This window comes from Denticeps clupeoides, chromosome 7 (genome assembly GCF_900700375.1).
Source record: "Denticeps clupeoides chromosome 7, fDenClu1.1, whole genome shotgun sequence".
NCBI lineage: Eukaryota > Metazoa > Chordata > Actinopteri > Clupeiformes > Denticipitidae > Denticeps > Denticeps clupeoides.
Genome location: NC_041713.1, coordinates 12546452 through 12564124, shown reverse-complemented (window position 1 = coordinate 12564124; position 17673 = coordinate 12546452). Strand labels below are relative to the sequence as shown.

Sequence of the window (17673 nt, the reverse complement as noted above, 5' to 3'; positions counted from 1 at the left end):
TATTTGTATTTGTCCATATTCTAATTATTGATATTTGACATTTATGTACACGCACTAGTTTTTAAGTGTGCTTTATTTCATAATAGAAAACCAAAAAATGTAATATGAAAAAAATAAACTTGTGTTTTTGGTAACATGTCTTTTTCTCTCTCTCTCTCTGTGTTTTTAATTACAATAAATATCGGTTTAAGCTTGTATTTATTACAGTACTTTTTTTTTTTTTTTTTTAAAACTGCCCTCTCCAGTTGTACTTCAGCATTTTGTAATAAAAATGCTCCAACAGTAATTTTAATGATTAATGCCCAAATGTTCTGAGCAGAATTAATCCTTATGAATCAAAGAGACAAATATGTAAAAATATACAAAACCTACTTGTACAGTACACAAGATTGAAAGACATACAAAATATTTTTGGCCAAGTGTTGCATAAATGTTAAAATGAACACTTCTTTTTGCATATACACCCCAGCTAAAATGCCAGTTTTCTTTGTGTGGCAAGAAATGAGACCATCATAAATAATTTCAAATCTCTCCTCACCTTTTAGTGTTACCGTTTTCTTTTTAGAGCAGAAAAACCTGGCATGTTTTCAGGGGTCTGTGCACATATTATATCCTGTATTACTGTATAAAATCTATATATACAAAGTGCCATAATACTTACAGTAAGGTCTGTCCAGCATGTTAATGTTTTAAAATAAATGTCTGTTTTAGCTTATTATTTTTTCTGATATCATCAAAACATGTTGTTCACTTCAAACTTATTGCCCATTGTAATATATAGCACTGCATATTGTGAAAGCAGTTAATACTAGGTGATCAGCACCTCCATGGTTCACATTACAAAAGAACATTAAAGTTGATCACCTTGTGCCTCGAGCAGCTGAGGCCATCTCAAGGAATCAGGAGCCAAAGAATATCCTTCAAGTCTGCCTTTGTGCTAAAGGAAATTGAAACATCAAATCACTTAGGTTTCTCCTATTCAAGGCAAGAGCAAAGAGGTCAGCAGCTGCACCCGTCTGGATGTCCTACTGTTCTGAAGTGTCTGCCGCTGATCTCCGTGCAATTTGTTCTCAATGAAGCCATTGGTGCGATCAAATGAATCTGCACCATTTTCGTTAAGAGTCTGCAAACAGGAAGCAGCTGCTGTAGCTTTTTTTTTCTCACTGGAGATTCTCACAGCAGCCCAGCTTCATGGCACATCCTGTAAAATTGTCCTCGCTGGGCGATGAGGTTTGTTGGAGAGTCCATTTCTCTGATGTGTCCTCTGTCCATCACAATCACCCTGGAAGTGCAAGATTTTGTTAGCCTATCCTAGCAATCTTCAGACACAAGGTCAAAACATTGAAAGAATGTTTTAAGATGTCTGTGTATATGCTGTGACACTAAGAAACTAAGGAAAATATAAGCTTCACCTGGTGTAGTCCATGATGGTGTTGAGCCTGTGCGCAATGGTCAGCACTGTGCAGTCCTCAAACTGTTTGCGGATGGTGGACTGGATCAGGTGGTCTGTCTCCAGATCAACAGCGGCTGTGGCTTCATCCAGAACCAGGATCTTGGTCTTTCGAAGGAGAGCACGAGCCAGGCAGACCAGCTGACGCTGGCCCAAACTAGGATATCAATTAGAAGGCAAATGTTTAAGGCACCAGTTTAAAATGAGTTTTCAAAACAGAAATGTAATATGTCCCTACCTGAGATTTTCTCCTCCCTCTGAGCATTGATGGTAGAGTTTATCAGGCAAACCAGAAATAAAGTGCTTGAGGTGTGCCAGCTCCAGAGCTCTCCACACCTCCTCATCAGAGTATTCATCAAATGGGTCCAGGTTCATGCGCAGACTACCAGAGAAAAGCACTGGGTCCTACAAGAAGAGCTGATGTTAGATTCTGGATTAAGCGGCCTAGCAGGTAAGGAAGCGGACCCGTAACCAGAAGGTTGCACTAACAATGATTCATTAGATGTATTGTTTTCACTGTTGTACCTGTGGAATGATGGTGATTCGGGACCTCAGCTCATGAAGTCCTATTTCTGCAATGTTGACCCCATCTATGAGGATCTCTCCTTTCGCAGCCTCAAGAATACGGAAAATGCCCAGAGCTAAAGATGACTTTCCTGCTCCAGTTCTTCCCACTATTCCAACCTGAAGGATATATGTTAATAAATTAAACATGAAAAATGCAATGAAAACATTGTTACTAAACTGCATACTAACCTTTTCTCTCTCCTTCACCGTAAGTGTGATTTCCTTCAGGGCCCAGTCCAAACCTTTGCGGTACTGGAGTCCATATTCCTTAATCACAATGGTGGCATATCTTGGCCAGGCTGAGGGAAGATGACTGTTTTCCAAAGTCCAGGCTGCCTATAGAATATGATTAGGCAATCAACCCCCCTATTTTTATATTTGTAATTTTAAGACATTTGAAAGGACACATACCTCCTTTGGAGTATCTGCATATTCTTTAACTCTCTCCACGGACACAATGTTGTTTTCCACATCGGTCCAAGAGCGTACTATCCAACTCAGGATCCCAGTGACCTTCAAAACATTATAAACTGTGTTATTTAACCCTTTTCTGAAAATTATGTATCTGCTCCATACAACCATACTGGTAACTTGCTTTGGCCTTGCAATGGGCCCTGTCTTAGGATTTGGGGCTAAAGAAGAAATAAATGTTGTTGTTGTTGCTGCCCCCATTAAGGGTCAACCATCCCCATTTCCTTGCCTTGTCTTCTATATCTTCCTCTTACACACAAACCACATGTGTCTTCTCTCACCACATCTTCCCCTCTGGTTCCTGCCTGGCAGGTCAATTCTCAGCATCCTTCTCAGTGTCTAAGCCAATGCAATTTCACTTCTCAGATTTTGTCTCTGAAACATCCAACCCTAACTGCTTCGCTAATATACCCTTACTTTCACCCTGATTATTTATTCACAGTAGTAGTCCTCACCTGGAGGGAATGGGACACTGCCAGTCCCACTATGCCAGGCTGCAGGGTTTCTCTACCCATTACAGAGAAGATTGCGGCAGCTAGAACCAACAAGTTTCCAAGGAACTCCAAATTCACAGCCAGCCACCTATGGAAAAACAAAGAGGAAGCTTTCACTTCATGTCTATGTGCCACGTGGACAATGATGTGTATGCAACTGTGAAACACTGTATAGAACACTGACTCTATTGACTCCAACGTAATTGATGGACTCTGACCTGGTGGCCACAAATCTGGGGAAGTAGGAGGTCTGGTTGTGGTCCACCCTGCTGTTAGCCTGCAGAATGAACCTGGGCTGCTCTCCAAAAGCACGAATCACACTGGCTCCCTGCACTGTCTCATTGAAGTGTGTGTAGATGGGTGAGCGACTCACTGACTCCAGTCGCCGTAGCTGGCAAGATGTAGCCACGTAGAATCTCTGAACACGACAAGGAAATATACAGCAAGAAATTATATGACTTATGGATTTCACATCTCTGTGGAGAATCTTCTGTAGAAGTTATGAATATACTTAACTACGTAGTTTAAATTTGCCTAATAATTTTCTATGATAAGTAAATATTGAAAATGAATGTACCTGTATGAAGGCATACAGGAGTGTCAGAGGAATGATGACTACACCAGCCAAAGGTGTGGCAATCAATACAATAATGCAGATTTCCAGCATTTTGAAGACGTAACCCAGCATCATTTTCAGCCCATCAGGAATCATGCAGTCAATGGCATCCACCTCTTTGGAGAAGCGATTAAGGAGGTTTCCGCTTGGGGTGCATTCAAAAAAGGACATTGGTGACTGAAATACGTTATAAAGCAGATCCAAATGTAATTGTCGGGATGCGATGATTCCACCCAAAGAAATGGCAACTGTTGTGCCAAAAATGGCTATTCCTGCAAATTCAAAGACGTAAGAAAGAGTTACTCCATCACCTTAACATGACTGTCAGTATTGTGCTAATGTTCATTAAAAGTTTGAAAACCTTGTGCAAATCCTAAAGCTCCCAAAACACTCAGCTTTAGATCTGTGTTAATCTGAGTGCCATTGACAATTGGATCATCTGCCCACATTCTGAGCCAGTAGTTGTAGGCCAGAGAGGCAGCCTGCTGGAATGCGTAGAGGAAAACGATTGGCAGGATCAAGGTCAGGCCGATGGTCCTAAAATATTCCCTGTACATCACCAACTTTGTCTGCAAAAACAGAAAAGACACTGAGTACAGATAACAAACTCATCTTTATTTCTCCTTAAAAAAGGTGGACTCACTCTGCCAGTGTGGGCCTTATCGGCCTTGGTTAATTTCCCCAGCTCTTCATCCTTCTGCTCATGCTCTGTCCTTGAGATGCTCTCCATGGTTTGAATGCTGGTACCACCCATGTCCCCGCTGTGAGATATATAGAATATAGGACATTATGGAATGCAAAGGCCTCATGAGCTTTAATTTTGTTGAAATGTGAGGTTTTACCTGATGAGCTGCTCATGAGACAAATCTAAGTCAGTCATGCTCAGGCGTGAGACAGATTTCCTTGTACCTGGAATTCAAGCCCACCATATCAGTACATACAAATTAGACCAAAAAATGTGTGTTGCTATTGGTCATTAACATGTGACAATATCTCACCCTTATGAATAGAGCTCTCTTTATGTTCATTGAGCGAAAAGGCTTTGATGAATTCTGCAAAAGTACTCTCCCTCCCCAACAGGTCTGAGTAGGAGCCCATCTCTATGATCTTTCCTTCTGCCATGACCAGGATAAGATCTGCTTGAGGCAGAAAGCTCAAGCCATGGGTGACCAGCACACGGGTCTAGGACAAGAGTTTTTTTTTAATGCAAAGTTTCAGGCCATTTGGTTCTTTATATAGGACTGGTATTAAAAGCACAAGTCAATAACATATCATGATATATCTAGTATGAAGAAAGTTTTGTGTGTTTTAGGCTAAATTTAGACCTTTTTCTTCAGTACTCCTTTGGGGCCGATGACTTTATCAAAAATGTGCTGGCCGACGTGAGCATCCACAGCAGAGAGAGGGTCATCCAGCAAGTAGACATCAGCCTTCCTGTACACAGCCCGAGCCAAGCTCACCCTCTGTTTCTGCCCACCTGACAGATTCAAACCCTGCAAGGAATTAGAATAATCTGTTTTACTATGTCTCAAGAATCAATGTGTTCTGGTAAAACATAGAAACTGCAGGATGAAGCAAGACCTTCTCTCCAATCTCAGTGGCATCTTGTGCAGGCAGGATCTCCAGGTCGGGTAAGAGGGCGCAGGCTTCCAGGACTCTCTTGTACCACACCTCCTTCCTTTCCTGACCAAAAAAAATGTTGTCCCGCAGAGTAGCGTTTTGGATCCAGGCTTGTTGTGGGACATAGGCTACTGAGCCCTGGAGACAGATTTTCAGTTTTCAGTACACATTAGTAAACCTTCTATTTATAAAAATGTTTTATTAATTGTTGTGTTTTTTGCATACATTTCCTATAATGTTAGTGGCACTACTTGATAGTGGTGTTGTTTGTACCTTTACGATACAGTATGTGCCATGTACCTTGACTGTGACTTGGCCATTTCTCTTTTCAGTCTCTCCCAGCATAGCAGATAGTAGTGAAGACTTTCCACTGCCAACATGGCCAACCACTGCCACAAGAGAACCATGTGGCACCCTTACATGAATCCTGCAAAGCAATGAATGTTCAACTCCAATCACATAAAACCATACACTTGGTGTTGTTTTTGGTTGGCCAAAAGGAAATTGGAGGCTGGAGAACCAGCAGCACTAGCAAACATTAATATGAATCGCCATGATCTACAGATTTACTCACCCTTTGAGGCATGGAGGGCCATCCCTGGACCAGCTGAAAGTGCCATTCTCTATTATGATGCCATCGTCATCTGAAGATAAAATCAACATTTATAAAACTGAAATGGACATTTCAGCCAATGTACAGCAGAGCAAAACTGCTCTTTGTTTCTGAAAACTCCATTTGGCATTCAGATGAATATCTGTTAATTCCATTAATTCTGGAGAACTAATTTAAATCTGTTTTTAACTATTATGAGAGCCATTCCACTGCACCATTTCTGCTCCATGCATAAGGCAAACTAATCATGTTTGGTGGTGACATTGTCTTTATTGGTAGCATTTAACTGCCCTTGGGTTTGCTGACCTAAAAATGGTGGCAGGAAAGTAGAATTATTCTCACCTAAGTCCTCCTGTTCATTTTCATGTCCCAAGACCGATATAAGTATAACCATTTGGTTATAAAATGCATTTTTCTGGCACAGATGCTTGACAGGTCAGTGCATGAAGTCATGTACTGTGAATTTCAGTCCCAGCCACCACCCAAATAACAGTGACTGCCTTTCCACCAACTTTAATTACATGTAATTCCCACTGTTTTAATGGCGTCCTTGACTATGAGCACGGATTATGTGTTCTGATTTTGTATTTATAATTTTTTCATTTAACAAGCTTTTTTTTTGTGATAACTGAAATCATTTTTCATTGACTAACTTGAAACCTTTTTAATGTAAAATCAGTGCCATTAAAGTCACTATTACGCACATACCAGGATTATAGGGTGCTTTTTTCACATTGTCTGGCTTCAGCTCATCATGACAGAGAAATTTCCCCAAACGTTTCAGAGAGACCACAGCCTGGTAAAAAAAAAAAAAAAGTAGAAATCAATAAAAAAAGAAGAATCCATCATGTGGTCTCACCTAAACTGATACCTTGTGAGTGTGGCTTTGGTTTGTTGCACTGCATAACATTACCTGCATGGTGGTGCTCATGGCAAAGGGCAGCTGGCTCAGCGGAGCCTTTAGGATATTGATCAAAGCCATTGATACAAAGATCTTCTGTGCATCTAGAACATTCTTCTCATCAATCAGCACATATACTCCAAACATTGCAAAGGCAATCTGCAGACCAAATGCTTCAGTGTCAATCACATAAAATTATGCATGTTAGGTCATCACTAAACTAGATATGCACCCTTATCATAATTATATTGGAAGATCTACCAGAAAAGATGAGGAGTTGAAGGAGGCAATGGAAATAGAGTAGAGGATCTGAGATTTCTTCATGGCTTTTAGCTCATGCTCCCTGTAGCCCACAACACGTTCCAGGAAGGCTTTCTCCCAGGCATAGAACTTCAGAATTTTTATTCCACTCAGGATCTCATTCATCAACTTGATGCGACCATCCATAAACTTCATCTGAATTTCCTGTTGACAAGGATGCACATGTGCATGATGACATCAGGTGCTTCCCTGAAGAATTATGATACTACTCAAATTAATGTCATTTACACTAAAAAGGTACCAATTTGTTAATAATGTGGTAGTTAATATTTCATGTCTGACAGTGAAAATATGGGTTGTGAAGTTTTGACAGATTTGTTACATGCAGGCAGCTGGTAAATGGTAACTATAAATATAAACACAGTACAAACATATGCCAATATCTGTTACCAAATGAAAAACAGATTCACAACATTCAAATGTGTCTGGGATTTCTACCAGACAGACTGATTATGCAATAATTCAATAAAACTGCATCATTCATGAACCTCAGAAAATTACATGTACTTCTGCCAAATAGACATTGTTTGGATCAAAGCAAGTGCAAAAATATTGCTTTTGGAGGGAGCATTTGTGGTTGTTTTTCCCCATTCATTTATAAATGTTGTGCACCAAAGTAACAGAAAGCCATACAGACAGAACACACACTCCTGATCAAAGGCAGCTGTTGCAGAATATAGGCCTAGTGGCTGTACACCTCCAAAATATTTCAGGACTATTGCTGAAAAGAAAGCTGCTAATTGGTTAATTGGTTAGTGTAGATACTATACCTGTAGTTTGCTCCGTTTCTTGGCAATGAACCCATTGAGAGGGAAGATGAGGATCACTGTGGCAATTCCTGCCAGTGCTGATGGCCCAAGGCGCTAAAACAACAGTAAGTGGGTTTAAGTGACATGGATCCAACATAGAAAAATAGGTGAGATTAATAATGAGAGATGAGGAGATTTTACCTGCCAAAGGAAGAAAAGGCACAGTGCAATCTCGATGGGTGCCACCCAAACTGCATTGAAGTACACCACAAAGTCCATCAACTTTTGGGTGTCAGCAGACACCAGGTTCACAATCTCTCCCACTGTGCATGTTCGCCGTGCAGAGCTGTTGATCACCAGAGACTGAGAGGGATAGAGAACCTCCATTAGAGGATTCAAAACAGGTTGTTGTATTTGTGTTTACTAGAAGATGACAATTAAACTGTCCCAAACATCTATAATATGAGCTGTAATTATGTATTTATCACAACATATGAGTGATCATGTTTCTGACATTCTCATGAAACCAGCAGTAAACAAAACATGTTGCTCATTCAGTTGTACAATCAAGCAGTGCTCCTTGGCTTAATTGAGAAACAGGACATGCATTAACACATTAACAAGCAAATAAGATGAATGTGTCACCCACCTTCCTGTAGACTAAACCCATGACAGCAGTCTTCACTCTCATGCCCACTGTGAAGCAGGCGTACATGTACTGGTGGTTGAACAGCGACTGCAGGCAGGAGAGCAGGAACAATAGGAAGGCATACAGGTAGCCTTTCCACAGAGGGGAGCTTTGGTCCCCCACAAAGCCCAGGAGCAGACTGTAGAAGGGGGGCACACAGACACAGACATGCCATTGGCAATGTGCAGATGCCATGTCACAATCACACTATAACTCTACCCAGGGGTGCAAAACTGCAAAGTCTGCAGTGAGGAATGTCTCTGAATTGTAAATCTCTGGTTACTGCTAGTAAAAGACCCGACACCTCCTGCAGGGACTCTAAATGACAAATGTCAGCGCAAACCAAGAAGCATGTAGCTGTCAAGCCAATAATGCCACCTCACATTACCATCTCACTGGCCGGAGTTGTGCCTGCACAGACTGGGAAGAGAGGTGTTGCGGTGCCTAAAATAGCCAATATGCCTTTAGCTGGTGCTGTGACGAGGGAAACCACAGCATCGTCGGCCAGTGGACAGCCGTTGGGAGTCATGGGCATGGGAAACTCCCACAGCCATCTGACCAGGCTTACACTTGGCGGGCGGGTGTCTTATTATGGCTGTAGATGATGCAGCCTCAACGTTTGAGCCCTTTTGGAGATGGTTTGGCTTGGATGGATTGATGTTCTGTCTCTCTCTCTCTTTCTCTCTAGCCCCTCATTCATTCTGTCTCTGCTGGGTTCATGGCAATGAGGGGAGTAATTTACACAAAGAATGTGTGGCTCCACCACAATGGGGTTCAATTTCACTCCGGGAAACAGGGACAGGGAGTTCAGGGAGGTCATAATTGTTTCTGCTTTTCGATTTAATTAGGCAAAATGTGAGAATATTATCAAATATAACATTTAACATTTTAGAATAAGGACTTTCTTTCAATTTTAAATTCCTTTTATTCTTAAGACTTCTATAGCTGGCCCTGGAATTTGGCCTTAAATGTATGAAAAAAATCACATCCTCACCTCAGCACCTGTGGAATTGAAAACAGAAATGCATCATGGATAACCAGACAAAGTGTCCCGGAAAGGAAGTAGGACCCAAAGTTGCGTGCCAGCATGCCGAGGAGACAGAAGCCCGAACTCTGTTCCTTTCTGAGTTTTCTGAGGAGCAACGCCTGCTCCGTCATCTTGTATCCCAGAGGCCCCTCTGGGGTGATTAGACCATGCTCCCGTCTGTCAACAGAAAACTGGGTGTCACTGATTTACACCAGGCCTCACTGGCACTGCATTAGGGTATGTCTGAACTGCTAAACATCCAGGTATTCTTTAAGGTAATGATGATTTGGGGATGATACAAAGAAAGAGCTGCAGAACATGAACTTTATATTTTTGCAAAACAAAGTTTAAAATGATTGACAATGACTGACGATTCTGAAACACCATAAATTTTCATTCAGGATAGAGTAACCACAGCCAAAGTAGTCAAAGCCGTGTCGACCAGACACTTGAATGTTTCAGCCCATGATCATCCCAAAATTTTCCAAAGCAGCCTTTTTTTAGAAGCCTTTTTCCCAAAAGAAAATCCCTGCCTGTTTCCTCTTTTTCTGTTACCTGGGGTAACTGTCCTTGTAATAAAACGTGTTCATGCAAACATAAAAAATCGAAATGTCCCGCAACCACATCCACTACCAAACCAAACATGCCAAATGTTTATCAGTTAACCAGATTATTTGTATTGGTGACCCTGTAAACCCAACCTTCCCAACCTCCAGAACACCTCCAAAATATAATATCTGTTTGACTTTTTTACATCACCCAATGAAAATAAAATGTGTAATAACTCAAAATAGTGGCGACATAATTGGAAGGAACAGTGAGGTCATACTGTCATCATGGGTCTTACTTTTGAAGCTTTGCATACTGCCTCGCCCACTCATTTTCCATGTCAGCGATGATCTTGTCGGAAGTGTCCTCCTCCCTGAGGGACCAGAGGTCCTCTGCTTTTAGCGGGGAGCAAAAGCCCTTCACTACCAGCCTGAGAAGCAGAGCCATAATTTTTTTTTTTCTCTCTTCCCTTCTGTAATTGTTTCCATGCAGACTCGGGGAAAAAAAGTTGACTCACCCACCATACCACCAGAATAATATTTTTGACAAGAACGAGGCGTCCCCCACAGGGCAAGGGTTCTGCAGAAGGCAAAAGTAGTCTTGTTAAATATTTTAAAAGGAAAATGAAAGTGTAGAGGTTGAGACCTGCAATTTTGGTGTTGAATGCATTTACATGGCAAATGATTGTCATAGTAAGGTAAAGGTACAATCTCACGCTGTACCTTGGTAAAGACTGGTTTCCCAGTATGGGGCTGCTGGTCAGCAAAACAACTCAGGATCAGCTGGGCCAGCTGGAGGGAGAAGTAGCTGAAAAAGGCCATAATACGCATTCCCTCTGATGTGAACCCCTGTAACACAAAAAGGTGGTGTGCTGACTGTGTGGGCTACAGAACACATTTTGGTACAAGTTTATGTATAACACTTTTATATAAGTTAATTAGACGTTTTCTTGACCTCACATGATACAAACAAGAGGTATTTTTACCACAGAGGGCTTTAAAGTGAAAGGATTAATGAACCATAAATTCTAGTTACTAGGCTTAGCTCAGCTAAATATACCAATAAAATATAATGAATGTGATAAACAAATAAACAAAAAACAAACCAAATAAATAAATGACACCAATTTTTCAGTTTGCCCATTGACATTGGTTCTTAAACCGGTGGTTTTAGTGGTACTAGCCATAAGGCTCTGAGATTATAGTTGCTCTGCAACTGCTGTGTGTTTAAATGCAGTGTAGTTATTATTACAATCAATAATAATTATTTAATAACATTTTCTCCTAGTTGAATAGGCCTTAGATACTGTATATAATTTGTTTTCACTGGTCATAATGGTGATACTTGGAGAGCCTACTATATTTGGATGTGGTACTCACTGTGAAAAGCTTGAGAACCACTGAATTACGGGTTGAGCAAAAGAGAGCAATATGGATACATAACACCATGGCAGGTTCTGGAGACACCCCGCCTCACATTTCCTGTTTGACCATATTAGTCCTTTCCCTTCCGTCTGCCTCCACCAGACAGCCAGGGCAGCCAGTACCTCACCACTCTGCCCCTGAACCCGGGGAAGCGGAAGCTGGCTGGGAGTACATACTGCTGTACTGGTTGGTCTTGGATCAGGATTAACGACTCAATAAACTTAAATGGTTGCTAAATCGTGGCTAGAAAAAAAAAACTCCCCAACCACTTGCATCACGACACACATCCATGTATTTTTTATCTCCATGAATAGATTCCACATGGGGGCGGTCATAAAAGCTTTTAGTCACGCCATCTATAAGTACAAAACACACACGCAGCAGCACGGTTACTTGGGGTGGAAGGACGCCAAGGACAAATATTAACCAGCAGAAGTGATATTGAGTCTGGTCTTGTTGTTTTGTAGAGGGTGGCTGAACTTCAGAGGTACTCTTGGCATCACTTGCCAGCGTTCATTTACCCTGCTGCTGACTCTGCTTGGCTGAAACATATGTTAATGTGTAAGTTTAGCAGTCAGCACTACAGAAGTGAGCAGAACAGGGCCCGCTGGCCTGTGCTTTTTTTAAGTTGTAAAAACATAGCCATACCACATGGTCAATGTCAGGAGGGAGAAGAAGGGAAAATGCAGAAAATGTAGGTCAGAGACCATGTTGACGTCTGAAGCAATGTGAACACAAGCTTCATTTTTACTCTGACACCGCAGCAGATCACTGGGCTAAGTTGGATCACCTCAATTCTAGGGCCTGGCTTTCCAACCCTCCTCTGCTCGGTTTCAATTGGCTGCAGGGACAAATAACACAGTTTGGAGATGGAGCAAAATCAAAATAGGGGTCAGAAAACTGGCATCAAGCTGATTCTGTGCCGTGAGAATCAGGAGCACTGAGTTCAAATATAGAGCGTCTAGATTGAAACTTTCATAGTGAGAGTGTTAAAATGGAAACAATAAAAATAATCACCACTAGAATATTGTGAAAAACGAAATTTGACATATTTTGAACCTAGAGATGCATGCTACTTTTGGCTGCTATGTTTTTTATTTTAGAATATAGATATTTCCTTATTGTGAATTATTTTAATTGATTGTAACAATATAATTTTAGAATTTGAGATACTGGAAACAAAAAAAACAAAAAAATTTTTCCTCTAAATTCTGGAAACAAACTAGCTTTTAATCCCAGAAAATGAATGGTAATGACTGGTACTGTCTGCCTGTTTATGTCCCAGAAGTCACGTTTGCGGGTGGCTGATTAAACATGGTTGTCCCTGCAGAGTCTTCACTCAGACCATAAACTAAAAAAAAAAAATCTAATTTGTGAGACGTTAAAACAATGTATACATTATTTTTGCCTTCGGCCCATACAGAAGTGTGAAATTAGGCGCAGTCTGTCTGAGCGGAAGGCGCTGATTGCTGACTATCTGTCTGGAAAAGCTCCAGAAGCGGTAGCACCCTGACCACAAGGCCTCTGCCCACCCGCACAAAGGGGCCACTGAGGGGAGCGTCTGGGGGAACCATCCTGCTAGCTGCTCAGTGTTTTTGTTTAATTCTGGCATGGCATGACCTCTTAAGAGAAGACGGTCTGTCTCACCTCGTCCATGACCTTGTGAATATTGGCCCTTAGGGGGACAATGGAACAGACCACTGCCGTCATCCAGAAGAGGAAGAGGAAGACTGAGGAGCGACGGCCCTTCAATCGCTCCAGCTGTATCACAGTGACTGCCAGCACCTGAAGAGAGAGGAGACAAATTCAAGATATAAAAACAATGATTAATTCATAAGAATTTTGCATGTTTGCTTTTTTTGCCACACATAACATTTTTCAGACAGCGTCTATAGTTTTTAAACATTATCGACTTGGTGATGAAATACAGAGGTATGCTGCAGGAATATTTAGTCTGTTTCATGGTTTCAAAGCCCTCAGTTATTGCCTGAACTATGGTATTATTGACACTGGTGTCTGAGGTGACCGCAGGTAAAAGGGGTTTATTTACGCAAAGTCCTATAGGACACAGAATAGTCTCCGTCTTGATGGTGTCTAATTCATCAGACCCAAATCTGGAAATCTAACACGTCATGGATCTCAAAGGCCCCTTTTGAGTATTTAAATCTGCATTGCCGAAAGCCCTGAAAACTCCTGCTCTCAGATTGCTGCATCTGTCACGTTATCCGAAAGTTGATTATTTTGGTCGTGCAGAATATATTTAAGTGACTCCTTTTCAACATGTCAACATGGCAACTCCCTGAGGCCAAAACAGATGTCGGCAGACTGTTACCATGGTGAGGCCTCGAATGGAGGGACTGAGCAGGAACACCATGTGCTGCTCCAGCTCTCTGCTTCTCCTCACCAGCAGATAGAAGACCTCCAGGAAGCAGAATGAGGCCAAGCACAGCCCCAGAACCTGTGAAAGACACAGTAAGTGAGGACAAAGCATCAAGCCCTGCCCGACGCGCTGACAGTCCACAGGACATTCCTAACATTTCTGGAATCGTTAGAGGAACACACTCACTTTCTACAAATTGTTCCTTGGATGGGCGTTTTCAACATTTTTGGGGACATTTCTTAACATTCAGTGCACGCAGGGCACCAGGAATTTCAATGTCGGGTGAAGATGCTCTATCCTAATGTGCCATTTGTGTGCATTATACCTTATTACAGCTTAGATAACCTCCGTTAACACCTTCTAAAAAGTTTGTTCTCTAATTACGTTTTTGCATTTACATTCGCAACATTTATCATACGCTCTTATCCAGAGCGACTTACAATCAGTAGTTACAGGGACAGTCCATCCCTGGAACAACTTAGGGTTAAGTGTCTTGCTCAGGGACACAATGCTAGTAAGTGGGATTTGAACCTGGGTCTTCTGGTTCATAGGCGAGTGTGTTACCCACTAGGCTACTACCACCCTATTTTTGTGCATCAAAACAGGGGTGGAGATAATTCATCAAAAGCCACCGTGCATGCATTACAGATGTACGCGTAAACTAAATTGTTATTCTCTCTTCCCTTTCTGATCCTGTAATTACTTCAGGTGGGGTCTGGACTGCCGCCGGTCTGCAGACTCACCGTCTTGGCACAGCAGAGGCTGGATAATGATATGCGCCCATGGTCGTGGAATGTGAGGTACAGGAGATAGAGAGGAGTGCATAGCCACAGGTAGAAACAGGGGAACCACACCAGGACGGTGTGCTGGAAGCACTGGGTCAGATCAGGATGAGCGGTGTTCCACGTGAGATTCCAGTCCTGCAATTCATGACAAAACATGTGAACCTGATACCCTCTGCCATGCCACCCCCAACATGATTAGATCATTCCCCTTATTTGGTCAAAATATCTAGCAATCATTGACAGCCCTTTGAGATGATGCATGACATGGCAGAACATTCTGTACAATACTTATTTACCAAAAATTGTACAATTCTATGGATAACAAACAGCCAAACGCCAAACTTATTTTGCATTTTTCATGCAAATAACTAACAAAACCTCTGAGTATGGAAAAATAACTTTTATATAAGTCACGACATCTACAGATCACGAAATATCTCTTTTTTGCCAGTTGCCTGCAGGACTGTTTCATTTTCAGGTGATCTTCCACACTCAAGCTGTGGCAGGTTTTCTCATCAGGCCAATAAAGACATGCCAGACGTCAGTGCCAATGGTTTCTGCTTTGATCTATTTTTCCTTTGTTTAGATTTCTGAATAAATGTCACTACTGAATAAATTAATGTAATGAAAAACTTATCTGTAAGTTATCCTGAAGGTCACAAGGTCGCAACAGTTTTATATGTTGTTTTAATATTGTCCTGTGGATGGGGACAAGATCATCCTAGAAGACTTTATATCTATCTACAGTGATTTTTGTGTGCTAAGGGGAAAAGTGGACCTAAAACACGATAGCAACGTGTCTCATAAGTGAGTGTCTACCATTAACGTGTCTCCCATCGGTACCCGATTGGCGTCTGTGGATTGATTTAGTGGAGCAACTGAAGCTTGCTGAGATATTGGTGTGTGAATGCCGTCTGCTAATAAAGGTCCAGTGCGGTCGCCTGTTTCCAGACTGTTTACCTGCTGTGAGTCTAGGCACAGACTGAGTGAGGTTGGGGTGCCAGCGTGTGTGGGAGTTCATCCAATCCACAGCTTACACCACTAAGCAAATATAGCAGCAAGAGAAATTTCTAAATTTCCTTCCAAAACCTAGAGCTCCTCGTCTGCTGCCCCAAACCTCAGTCTGTTTGTTTGTTGAGTCATCGTGACATTTAAAATACTTAATATGCACACAGAGGCACAAAAGACTCTATTACACAGCTGGAGCTGTTTTTTCCCAGTTCTGCATTATTGGGAGGGTTGGCTGAAGTTTACTAAATGCAGCATTTAAGCACAGTGTGTTGTGCAGAATTTAAATGCAGTTAGTTTTAATTGATTTAAAATGACATGCTAATGCATTGAAAGTGTTTAGATTGAGCAAAGCAAGGACTATTTTCTTCAAAATCCATGATGCCGTAACAGTTGGCACTGATAGATTCTTCATTAAGGGTTTCACAGCGTGCAGAATAGGCAACAACTGCGCCCGTCTGCACACACTGTCACAACAGTCAGTATAAATGTGTGGCCCAAAACAGTGTGTCCCTTCTTTTCCCCCTGATGGCCACAGAGCCGTGCACTTGGAATGACACCTAGGAGGGTTGCTGGCTTTGGTGGGGCAAACGGCTCTTCCCACTCATTTCTCTGTGGAGCTTTTCCATCCAGTGGGAACCTTGTCCACCTCTCCGTCTCACTGCTGCTGAGGTGAGTCAGTGTGCCGTCTCTCACAAAAAATGCCTGTGTTGGTCTCCTACCTGGCCCTCACCTCATTCTCTGGATGGGATTTAGGTCTCAGGATCCTGGTTAGAGGCTTATGAAAAATTACGAGACATTCAGATTTAAAGTCAAAAGGCCAAAAAGCAGTGAGGAATTTCTACAAAACCCAGATCACTGACATATGTCACCTTCAATGAGTACACTACATGAAAGGAAAGGTTCAGGTTGTATTAAAATTTCACCTGATGAAAAAGATGAAAATGTGCATACATAAAAAATTGTAAGTTTGAAGTCAACAGTATTTTCACCAACTCCACCAACAATGTCTAGACATTCACAGTCAATTTGCCGTCCTGATCTGACAACAGGACCTCCAGCAGCGTCACAGTCTCCAGATGAGCAGCAGTTAGTTAGTTCAATAATTAGTTCAAGAATTGAGTTAGTTTGCATTAAAGACCCACAAAGGACACACACTTGGTGAGTGCAGACTTAATTCCTGATGTATTACCTCAGCAAGGAAAGAATTGCCCAAGTCACAGGTCCAAAGTGCTCAGCTACGATAGATACATTTTGATTTCACATGTGCATTGCCTCTCTGTGCCTGGTCAGAGCAAATAACTCTCAATGTTATTCATGTTCCTTAGAGTTACTCAACTTTGGTTGAATTGGGTAAATCATTAGGAGAAATTCAGGGTTCTAATCTCTTAAACACTTGGACAACGTATTAATAATTTCTTGCAAATATTATGCTACTATTGCACATTTTTAATTTTGTCTTTGTATCACATGCCCAGCGGGATCTGGAAATTTCCAAATAACTATTCACAGCTCCTGCCCATGTAGCTCACTCACCCATAGAGGGTCCAAACCACTGACACTGCAGAGGGCATCCATCCAGACTCCGGTCCCTCTTTCTCCCAAATGACGCTTGTCTCGCGGCGGTCCCCACTGTAGTGCTGCTGGTCGGCTTGCTCAGGTGAAATACAGTCACACTCCTCTGAATGTATGTGAGCTGATGTGTAATGGGAGCTGTACAGTATTTGTCTGTGTCACGCAGTGATTCACGTTCAGGGAAATTCAGTCAGACTCACACCCTGAGCTCTCCAGGGCTCTGAATGGCTGTCTGTCTTGTTTATGAGTGCTGGCCTGCCAGAATATCTCCCCCCCTTTTTCTAAGGTGGGTGGAAGTCTGTGTGTGTGTGTGTGTGTGTGTGTTTGTATGTGTTTTCTTTCTTTCTTTCTTTCTTTCTTTCTTTCTTTCTTTCTTTCTTTCTTTCTTTCTTTCTGTCTTTCCTATACTCTGCCTTGTGCTGTGGTCAAAGCACC

At 41.9% G+C, this 17673-nt stretch overlaps 1 protein-coding gene across 1 annotated transcript; it reads right to left on the bottom strand.

Annotated features, from left to right (window-relative positions):
- Window positions 1-55: 55 nt before the first annotated feature.
- LOC114793540 (multidrug resistance-associated protein 1) lies at window positions 56-17673 on the bottom strand. The gene is made up of 31 exons (XM_028985432.1): window positions 17200-17673; window positions 14614-14790; window positions 13823-13948; window positions 13138-13275; window positions 10789-10914; window positions 10584-10645; window positions 10365-10496; window positions 9485-9694; window positions 8452-8629; window positions 8004-8165; window positions 7824-7916; window positions 6994-7197; window positions 6745-6891; window positions 6540-6627; window positions 5793-5862; window positions 5519-5645; window positions 5180-5356; window positions 4924-5091; window positions 4597-4780; window positions 4441-4507; window positions 4242-4359; window positions 3960-4167; window positions 3560-3870; window positions 3201-3400; window positions 2944-3070; window positions 2429-2530; window positions 2207-2353; window positions 1976-2134; window positions 1689-1855; window positions 1413-1607; window positions 56-1282 (listed from the first exon to the last, which is right to left on the bottom strand). The coding sequence occupies exons 1-31, from the start codon at window positions 17239-17241 to the stop codon at window positions 1174-1176; spliced, it is 4521 nt and encodes a 1506-aa protein (XP_028841265.1). The 5' UTR covers window positions 17242-17673; the 3' UTR covers window positions 56-1173.

Bases quoted from the DNA above. Each gene is read 5' to 3' on its own strand.
- LOC114793540 (XM_028985432.1), bottom strand. From the start codon at position 17,241: ATGGATGCCCTCTGCAGTGTCAGTGGTTTGGACCCTCTATGG. The intron at 10,497-10,583 runs GTGAGTCAACTT...TCTGCTTCTCAG, and splicing joins TTATTCTGGTGGTATGGTGG to GCTGGTAGTGAAGGGCTTTT. The intron at 5,646-5,792 runs GTGAGTAAATCT...ATTGCTTTGCAG, and splicing joins GGCCCTCCATGCCTCAAAGG to GATTCATGTAAGGGTGCCAC.